We start from the raw sequence: 10,745 nt of genomic DNA on the forward strand, positions 1-10,745 counted from the left end.
GTGATGCAGCCTTGTGCAAGGGCTGTGCTCAGAACAAAGACCAGAGCAGGTCTACCTGAGCTTTGGCCAGTCAAGGTGGGGTTTAGTCATGTCACGTTAATGCTTTCTATCAGATTTTTTTTCTACCTGTGATTAATGCCATTTTATGTTGTCTGATTACTCAATCATCACTGAGGTTGTGAATAGGGTAGAGTCATTTCTAATTTTTAAACATTTATTTATTATTGCTGAAAGCATTGGTTAAGCTGGTGAAAAAAATTACAGTAATTCTCAATCTTCAAGTCAGTGTATGAAGTAGAGCAAGTAAAGGCTGCTCTGTATTTTCAGTGATTCCCTGGGTTATGCATAGGGCTGGGCATATTTTATATTTGTTAGGAAGCAAAAGAGCAAAGATATATTACAGGTTGAAAATGCAACCTGCTTTAAATACATGAAGGGTTGTCAAGTTAGTATCTTATTAATGGGGGAAAAGAACCTGTGCTCAGTCAGCCTGTGCTAATGCTGCCAGGCAAATCAAAATTGTAGTGCCTTATTATTCCTGGCACATTTTAATAAGCAAATAGCAGCTAAATAATGTATTGACAGTCAGGGCAATTACATATACACAATTTATAGCAACATAATGAGTGAGTATGGGGTACTCCCCTCCTTTAGTGCTCAGATTAACTGTTGAAACAGTAAAAATGGAAAGCCTAGAAATACCGTTCTGCAGAGGGAAAAAAATTTAAAGCTAGAAGTTTGCTATGTATTGGAAAAAATGTACAGATTTGCAAACCAGTACAATAAATGTTCTAGCTGACAGGTATCCTTTGATTTTTATTTTTATAGCTCCACAGAAAAAGCGTAGTCTACTTGTGCAGCTGAGATACAAACTGAAAAGTGTTGTGTTATGCCCACTGCTACTGGCTCTAATAACTTCCCGTTCCCCATTTTTTCATGTCTGCCTTTAATCATTTGGTCTTGTGGAATGCACTGGGAAGCATCTCCATAAATCACATTAAGTTTCCAGCAGTTTAGAAGTCAGTGTCCACCTTGATCTTTGAATATAGCTGCAATCTGATTGTTGAATGGATTCTCCTTTCCAAGCACTTGAGGCCATTCATGTAGTGCCTTCTGCCAGGTAATGCTTGTTCCAAGGGCTGCAGCAATCTGCAAAGAGCACAAATACTATCGATTTCTTGTGTCTTTCTAATATAATTGTTTCATGCCAACATTTAGGAGACTCCACCATGAGGAAGACTTCCCTGTATAGTCACTGATGGATAGCAACTTCTAACGAAAGAAAATAGCCCTTTCCAATTACCTGAACGGGGCAAAATCTTTCTGAACAGTAAAAATAAGGTGAGGAGCATGTATCTGCACCTCCCTGACAAGTCATTTTTCTAATGACAGTCTGACTCCAACCACTTCCTGATGCCTATGATGTCTAGTCCATAAACTGCTATTCAAAAGCCCTGGAGTATGATTTTTATTTTTTATCCTATCAGACATTTTGAAAGTATGTCAAAAGCACCTCTTGGATATAATGCATAGAACTGTTGCAAATCCAGAGAAATTCATGCTCCTAAATGCCTCTGGTGCTTCAAATACATGTTCTCTCTGGTCTCCTGGAAGGAAACCATGGGTGTTGAGGAAAGAGGCCCAATTATACCTAGTTTCAGAACTACCCAGCTTTGTAGCTCTAAGTTTGCACCAGCTGTTTGCTGTCTTCAGAGGATTTTTTCCCATGAGACCTGCAGAAATGGTAGAATAGCTTTTCTCCTCAATATCAATAATCGTTTCAGCTTTCATAGAGGTTTTTGCCTTAGAAGTTATGCACCAATGAGAAATTGTATCTGCTGCATTACCAGGGTGAAAAACATGAAAAACATCAGTGGTAGCAGAAAGGGAGAAAGAGATCAGCCTGGTTCTCCCTTAACCAAGTTTTCACACCCTTTTAAGGCATTTTTAACTCCTAACCTACAATTATATTTGGCTTATATGGTAGCTTTACTCTCAACCCAAGCTTTTCAACACTAAAATTGATAGCAATTATGAGGTTTAAAGAGGGCTAAAGAAGCCTTTTTTCTTTTTTAAGGGCTGAGGTGGGTTTATAGAATCAAACTATTTGAACACTGTTTTTTCAGAATTTGTCAACAGCCTGGAGCCTTTGGGGAATTTTTATACACTGTTTTTAAATCCTGTGCTTTAAAAGAAGCCATAAGGATGGGCTGGGAGATGAAAACTTTCTTTTATTCAAAGAGACAGATTTGTGGAGTGGAAGCTCTTAGACTCTGGTCATTCGAGGTCTTGGGAAGGTAATGGAGAATTGGGGCAGAGGAGAAGGATAGGGGTGGTTGTGCAATAGAGTGTTTTCTCCTGATGGTATTTTTTAATGTCATCAAATATGTTTATTCTGGAACACCCTATGGCAGCCAGGGGGCTGAGACCCATCCCTGTCAGAATAGTCCATTCTGGCATGGTAGTCTCCAAATCTCCTTCACAAGTCCCTAAGCCTTCCATACAGTTTTTTTATCTAGATGGGTGTGTTGGTAGGTTTTTTTAAACCAATCTTTGCATGGTGGACCCTCTTCAAAGGTATCACTGCAGGTATGCTCTACAGTGTTCAGACTACTGACTGTAATTTCAGGTATATGTGCTTAGACTGCCCTAAATTATTGCCTAAATTGTGTCCTGATCACACATCATTTCATTAAGTCCTGATGATTTCAATAACTTACACTGGATGAGTTGTGTGGCACAGAGAAGGGTTCATGATTTTGGAAATTGCTTTTCTTATGGGTCCTTTTTTATGTTCCGAAGTTCTTATGCTTTGAGACGTGCTCTAATTTGCATAGGTTTTGCAATTAATGGGGTTTTTTATTGTGAAGATGACAACCCCTAAGCAAGCTTTTAAACAGAAATATTACCCATTCCACACAGAGGTCTTGGTGCCTGTGACTGGGAGGCAACTGTGTTATTTCAGCAGCTTCTGGCTATCTGTTTTCTCCTGCACCAAACTGGTGATGGGTGTGCTACTCAGCAAAGTGTAAATACCCAACTCATCTGATATGCATCACTTCAGCATTTTCTCTTTACTTCTGGCTGGAAAGTGCTTTGCTATAACTTAAGGAAGAAAAAGGGAGAAGCTAATCATGTTCAAGCTGTGCTTTCCTGCCTGAACATAAACATTAAGAATCTTTCAGGCATCCCAGGTTCCAGTTTGTGATGCTCAGGGCTTTCACGTTCTCCCTGGTAACTTCATTAAAGCAAGAAATGAAGCCATTTATGCAGGATCCTGTTGAAATGCATAGCCCTGTCATGCCAACAAAGCAATCAGCTGTTCTAGAGGGAAGTAATGTCCTTGAAGCCATCTGGCATTCACAAGGATTTGCAGTGGAATTTTGTAGTAAGGAAGAGATGCTGAAGAAAATCCCCGGGCTCCCTCCATAGTCAGTGTGAAGGGGAAGCCAGATTTCTTGCAAGGACAACTGAGCTGAACTTCTCATTTCTGGGGAACAGTGTCTCAAAGACATCTCTAGAGGGAACTTAGGAGGACTGACCAGTGCACTTTGTTTTCAGTTGTCAAAGGTATACGGTGTGAATATACTCCACCTCTATCCTGAGCTGGGTGTTTTGGAAAAAAAAATTGCGGAGGCCAATGTTTAGCTTTAGAACTTTAGCAGAGTTCAATTATACCAATAATTGTCAATTGCAGCCTCCTGTTTTGAAACTTAATAAAAACATGCAGGAAACACCTTCCCCCCAAGAAATTTGCAGGCAGGGAATATGTTTCTGGGCCTGGCTAAAGGTTTATCCCTTCTTTCAAAGGTTTTTAATTCTAGAATACTGCCTGAAGTGGGGACTATGGGGGGTAGTTTTTCCTGCCTGAGTGCCTAACCTAACCTTTCTCCAATGCATGAAAAACTGGACTAGTTGTAATGGGATAGGGCAAGTGCTTTCTTATTTTCTTTTCATTCTCCTTGCAATTGGAGGTATGCAAGGTTCAGTTAGGAAGGTTCAATTCCCTCCCACATCCCTCTGGAATGTCTGGACCACTGAACATGCTGACACCTGCTTCTGCCATCTTTATACCAGCAGATGATTTTTTAATTTTAATTTTTTTAATAAAGGAGACATTAGATAGATGGCAGGTGTGAAATTCAGGGGCTGACAACAGACACTGGCTTTTTTTGCCCACTGTCAGCTCACCCCTGGCAGAGAGGGGCACTGTGGTTCTTGTATGGCAAACTCCAGAGTTTCTCTGCATCTGCAGACAAGAGCTAAAATATTTATGCTTTCTTTGGTGTGCTGCCTAATTAAAAAAAAATTGGAATATTTGCCAGGTGCTTTGAAATCTACAGAGGGAAAATTCAGTTGAAATGCCTAGGCTAGGTCTTATCTGTTGTATTTATTTGTCAAGATGTATGTGGGGCATGGGGAATAGCTGCAGAAATTGAAGTAAGAGCCTCCATTCACTTGATGAGCTGCACAGCATCAATTGTCTCCCACTAGGCAGCTCTATAAGGTACAAAATCCATGCCTAGCCAGAGGCATTCATGTTGGCAGAAAGCAAAACTTTTAATAAAACTTGTATGAGGAGTGAGTGAATTGTTTATCATTTTTCTTAAACATACTCTTAAATTTCACTCTCTGCTCGCACTTCCCTTTCTTTTTATTAAGAGACTTACTCTTGGAGGAGAGTGCTACGTCTCAGTCCAAATAGTGGTGTGTTGATAACTGACTTCTGTGCGCTAGCAGGAAAAGAAAAATGGATTTAAAGTTGTGGATGTTTGGATAAGGCTAATTAATAAATCCTAGCAGGACAATAACTCACTTGAAGTGAGGCATATCTACAGCTGGCACCTTGACTGTAAGGGAAAACATACCTATAAAAACATTACCATCATCCTAACAGCAGGAGGGGGAGATCACAACCGCTGCAGGATGCCAGGTCCAGAGGGAGTGAAATATGGCAGTGCTTGGCTGGATCCTGCAGCTCAGCACTCTGGGAGCTGTGTGTAGGTTTGCAGCTACCCTTCAATGTCCTTTTGTAATTTTCTTTTGGTTTAGGCAGGATCCCATTAAGACAAATATTTGCTGCCTTCAACTCTGTGCTACCTTCCAGCTGCTGGTGAGATATGGGATGCAGGCAACAGCCTGGATGGAAAGCTGTGATACAGTGAGCTTGGTTCCCACAGTAGCCTGGTGATTGGGGTTATAAGAAACCTCAGGCCAGCTTCAGGGTAAGACAGAAAAATAATACAAAGGCCTTTTCTGTTTCACTCCAGACTCTTCATATTGCAGTTTCCCCAGATGGTAAGGTTGGGAACGGGGTTTGTTTCATGACTGTTTTTATTCTCCTTTCATTTGCCAAGTTTTCTCTAATTGCTTCCTTGTAAAAGGCCTGCAGCAAAAAGATCCAGGCACACTTTTTCCATGTCTGCAGGCTGCGAGCTCATACTTTCATGCAGCTATCTCCTGGTACTGTGTGGTAGACAGACAGGAATTTCTGCTCTGAAGGAGTCCCTCTTTGAACAGGAGGCTCTTTAACTTGGCAAGGCTAAGCATGACACCGTATTGCTCCAGCTGACTGGCATGGGTGTAAAAGATAGCAACTAAAGCATGTATTTTTCTTTTGGACTTCCCCCTGCAGGTCTTCCCTAGCTGAACTGGCAGTACAGTCAGCTGGGAAGCTGCCGAAATGTTGGGATCCATCAGTGCTTGCAACGCACACCTGTTGAAGTGCTTCTCTACTGACTGCTCTTTCCCAGCGTGGAAGACAGCACCGCATTGGGTTATATGGTGGTGGGGGTGTGGGAGTCAATACATGCAGGGTGTTAGCTCACATCTTAAAGCTGGTGCATAAAATCCCCCACATGCTTTTGAGCAGGGGGAGCTGGCAAGCAGCACTGCTAGTGGGTGGGCAGTGCAGCAGGGTTCATTTGCATGGCTTGGTCGTGCCACGATAGAAAGGAGCGTGGGGGAAAGCAGAGATGCCTTAGACAACAGCTTTCTCCCAACTGCTCTCACTATGGCACAGAACTGGTACCATGCACCACAAAAACATCACTTAGGAAAGTCATTACTCCCCCCAGTCACCACCCAGACCTGCACCCCTACACAGGGCAGGGATGTAGGGTGTGGAGCTGGTTGCTTGGAGGGCTCATATCCCTCACAGGAGCAGGCAGCAAGAAACTTCTGGACCCTTTGCTAAGTATATAGGATGGAAAGCAGACACTGCTGCTGCCAGGCAGAGCCCTCTAACACAACAGGAAAAATCAGCTCTGCTGTTCCTGTCCCTCTCCATCTTGCTCACTTTCTGCAATTCGTCCCCTTGTAATTTAGCCCAGCCTAATTCTTGCTCCAAAAAGTCAAGATTGGAAAGCATGAAAAACAGGAGTGATCTTTGTGCGTGGGACCTGCCCACCACCCCATGCTGACAGTGTCTGGGTGTGACAGCACTGTAGCCAGAGAGCCCCAGCCAGGCTGTGACCACCAGTGTGAGCCCTCACTGCTACAGGCTGCAGGTGTGATTCTAGCTTGTGTGTTTTTTCTCAGTGTTGTACTGAGGAGACTGGATGCTGCTTTGCTATCCGTATGTGTTTGAAATCTGCTGCTAGTATATAGAAAACCAATTGGCTTTGTTTGCTGCTGATTGCAGAGCATGGTCTCTCCACATGTTTTACAGAGTCAGCAAAAAACTACTTTGAAGTGAATATGGTGGGAACCAGGCACCCGCACACAAGGTTATTGAACCCGAGCAAGGACTTAGAGTGGAGCAGCTGCCAAGCAAGCTGGTGAAAACTTAATAATATGTAGCTGTAGAACATAAGCAATTTAAATATATAGCTTCACAAAGAAAGCTTTGTTCCAGACTGTGATGGGGAAACCTGCGGCCTCAGAGGCAGCAGGGCTGGGGTGGGGGGGGCTTTCTGATTTCTGCAGTGCTGCTTTGCTGTCCTGATCCTGCAAAACTCTCATAGGTGTTTGGATGGGCATGTGGCCAGCCTAAAGTGGCAAGGATTGGGTTTTGTGCATTAAGACCTGTTTGGCCCCGGTACTGGTCAATGAGGAAAAGCGGCATAAGACCCTGGACAAATCAAAGCCGAGTGCAGCTTGCTGAAACAGATATCGTCTCTGGGACTAGAGCCATCATTTAGATTGGCCAAAGGAGGCCAGTGGCATCCTGGCTTGTATCAGCAATAGTGTGGCCAGCAGGACTAGGGCAGTGATTCCTTCCTTGTACTTGGCACTGGTGAGACCACACCTCGAATCCTGTGTTTAGTTCTGGGCCCCTCTCTACAAGAAAGACATTGAGGTGCTGGAGTATGTCCAGAGAAGGGCAGAAAAGCTGGTGAAGGGTCTGGAGAACAAGTCTTATGAGGAGTAGCTGAGGAAGCAGGGGTTGTTATCCTGGAGAAGAGGAGGCTCGGGGGAGACTTTATCACTCTCTATGACTACCTGAAAGGAGATTGTGATGAGGTGGGGTCTCCTCTCCCAAGGAGCAAGTGATAGAACAAGAGAAAATGGCCTCAAGTTGCACCAAGGCGGGTTTAGATTGGATGGTAGGAAAAATTTCTTCAAGGAAGGGGTTGCCAAGCATTGGAACAGGCTAGCCAGGGAAGTGGCTGAGTTGCCATCTCTGGTTGGCAGTATTTAAAAGGCCCATATATGTGCTGCTTAGGGACTGGGTTTACTGTGGACTTTGCAGTGTTAGGTTAATGGTTGGCCTCCATGATCTTAGAGGTCATTCCAACCTAAATGATTCTATGATTCTCTCTTTTAAAAGACACATACCCCAAACCTGCATCCCCGTGGCATGCCAACTGAGTGCCTGGAGCAGCAATGGTCATTGGCATCCCACCTGCTCTTACCCATCTCCTGGGGCTGGGTTTTTACCTGGCTGGGGTGGAAACCATCGACTGGTTCAATCAGCTGCCAGGGCTCACCTCCCATCTTGCGCCACTCCTCAGCCGCTGCAAACAATGTAAGCAGGAGGGTTATCACATAGGCATCCTCCTGGAGATGTGCCCCCCTCTTCCTGAAATACCACTGGTATTTTTAAGCACACGACAGCTCTGCATGAAGATTATGATAATTCACATAAAGTTGTCAGAGCCAATAGTGCGTACAATCCCCTCTCCTTGGGGCAGTATTAAAGCCTTTATTGTTAATTCTTTTCTCTGCGATATTTATGCAACGAAGGACTTTGAACATAAATGATCATAAAATAATTCACTTTCCCTCCCAACTAAGATGGATACTGTAGCAAGCATAGCTGTAAATTATGTAATACTGATTTAATACTTTTGCATTTCCCATGTTATTTGCATTTTCAGTAGTGAAAAAAAAAGAGATAAAGAAAACAGTGGTTTTTAGAGAAAGAGGTGGTAACAGAATATTCACATGGGCTGAAGTCTGCAGGAACAGACTGTCATTTTTGGTTACTTCTCTTCTGAGCAGCCTTTTTCAACTCCAACAAAATAACCTTTTGAATTACATAAGCATGACATTCAATGCAAATGATGCTGTGCTGTAAGCCCCGGAGCCATTAGAGAAGTAAAAAGCTTTCTCTCTTCAAAAGGGCTGTAGAGTGATCAAACATGGGACTAGTGGATATGGCATTAACTGACTGTAAATTCAATAATTCCTTTTATAACGACAGATTAAGAATTCTTAATAGCATTATGCAAGCATCCTGTCAGGAGGAAAATGTTCTACATTCAAGTGTCACAGTTTTGATTTAGACGCATAGCATAGCTGGACCCTGGCTATTATGTCAAAAACTGATGTCTGGGTCCTCGTGCTAGCTGTGAATGCACAGAAAGGTGATAGTCCTGCTTTGACTATAGAAAACCACTTGAGATGTTTCAGTCAGCATCCAAAGTAACCTGTTTCAAGACACAGTGCTTGTAGCTTTGTTTCAAATGTACAGTATGTTGGGACAATGCATACTTACCTTAGATTACACCAAGTAGCACACATATGGGTGCACAGTGTACTTGCCTAACTCCTTGTATATGATATTCTACATGGAGTACAAGGCTGTGTAGTGTGTTTTACTTTCTAGAGGGACTACAGTTCCAGTGCCAGAAGTAGCAGAGGAGTAAGTAAGATAAGTAAGGTTTTTATCAAGGTAGGTACATTTAGACCATTATACTTGACCTCCAAAAATCCCAGAGCAATTGAGCAAATACCCACCAACTGAGTATGTCCAGAGCTTGTTCCAAAAGTGTCTACTGCCTTGGTGAGACTAGACGAGAGCTTGCTCCTATGCACACCAAGAAAAAGCCAAAACAAGCAAGCCCTATTCCCTCATTCATTACACTGCTTCTTAAAGGAGCCATCAATTTCTTCAGCCAAAAGCAATGTGTGACCTTGAATGTCCATCTAAATCTAGAATAAATGCTAGTATACTCAAATTTTACACTGAGAAAGCTGGGACCCTCTGTGTATGCATGTGTGTGTATATATATATAGATATACAGACATGGCCAGCCTGAAATCAATGTACTCATCAGAGCATGCAACCACTGCTAAATATTTGATGTCTGGAGAGTTTCAGGGAGGATTTGCGCTTGCTTCAGGAGGAGACCAGAAAAGTGGGTCAGCAGCCTTAGCTGGCTTTTGAGTACACTCATGATCTGACAGCTTTCCTGATGGCAAGCTCGGATCATTTGCTCCAGGGCTGCGGGAAACTTTGCAAAGTGTCTTTCAAAGCTGATGTTTGTGTATGCATATGTGATTTTGTTTACTTCATTTATTTAACACGATGTAATCAAGAACAGCAAATTATATTAAGATGTTTCTTTTCATGAAAGCAAATAAATTACCTAAAGTTAGTAATTTAACTTATTAAAGTAATTTGCCTACCCAGCAGGTAGTTTATTCCAAATCCTAATGACTTGTTAAATATTAAGTAGCTGAGGCAAAAGCTACAAAGAGACTTGGACACCCTGAAACTCTGTGTTACAATATTGAACTTGACATTGGAGCCCACCTCTCTGAGAGAAAGTTTTGGACAGAAAGAATCCCTTTCCCATCCTCATTTCTTTGCCTATTCCTCCTCCATATGGTCTTCATGAGACCCAGAACCTGCTTCCTGAATTGGGTCATGTAGAATAAAATAAGTTGGTGAATTTTGATAGGATTTGGCTGCAAAATGAGATTTTTTTTTCAATAATCTTAGGTGCCTCAGCAGCTTCATGCTTTTGAGGACAGCCAGGCACTGATGGGGAGAGGTGTTAGAGATGTACACTTTAAAGTATTGACAGGGTGCTGCTGACCCTTCATGGCTCCAGATTTAGCTGTCTGTATGCTGGGTTTTAAAATGTAGTCCCCAGACAAAATTTTTTAATAAGGATCAACATGGAACTACCTCGCTATGTGAATATAAAAACAGGGAAATGTAGATCAATTTTTTCCCCTATTATTTTGTACTATTTTTGGAATGTAAATATACATGCTATTGGGGAGGCCCCCCAGGTGGCCAGGGCCAGAAGTCCTGCCCTGTGAACAGAGGCTGAGGGATAGGAATGCTCCATTCTGGCAAAAAGCCTATGAGGAGGGAATGAGGGGGCCAGTCTCTTCACAGCAGTACACAGTGGGAGAGGGAGAGACAATGGGCATTAGTAATAACATAGGAGATTCAGGCTGGATATAGAAAAAAAGGCTGTTTTCCTACTTTCCCATGACTATCCAACTACTTGAATATGTTGCTCAACTCAATCCCTCACCTCATGCTGATCCTCATTTTTAAAAAG

The 10,745-nt window shown here is 42.7% G+C and overlaps 1 protein-coding gene across 1 annotated transcript in view; it reads right to left on the reverse strand.

The window, feature by feature from the left end:
- Window positions 1–1,020: 1,020 nt before the first annotated feature.
- The window catches only part of AOAH (acyloxyacyl hydrolase (neutrophil)), a 54,055-nt gene continuing 44,330 nt past the window's right edge, over window positions 1,021–10,745 (reverse strand). The window contains exons 18-19 of the mRNA XM_009069647.1: window positions 7,882–7,958; window positions 1,021–1,149 (exon numbers count right to left, since the gene is read on the reverse strand). Coding sequence (XP_009067895.1) covers window positions 1,021–1,149; window positions 7,882–7,958 — 206 coding nt within the window. The remainder of the gene's footprint in view (window positions 1,150–7,881; window positions 7,959–10,745) is intronic.

This window comes from Acanthisitta chloris, unplaced genomic scaffold, assembly GCF_000695815.1.
Source record: "Acanthisitta chloris isolate BGI_N310 unplaced genomic scaffold, ASM69581v1 scaffold15532, whole genome shotgun sequence".
NCBI lineage: Eukaryota > Metazoa > Chordata > Aves > Passeriformes > Acanthisittidae > Acanthisitta > Acanthisitta chloris.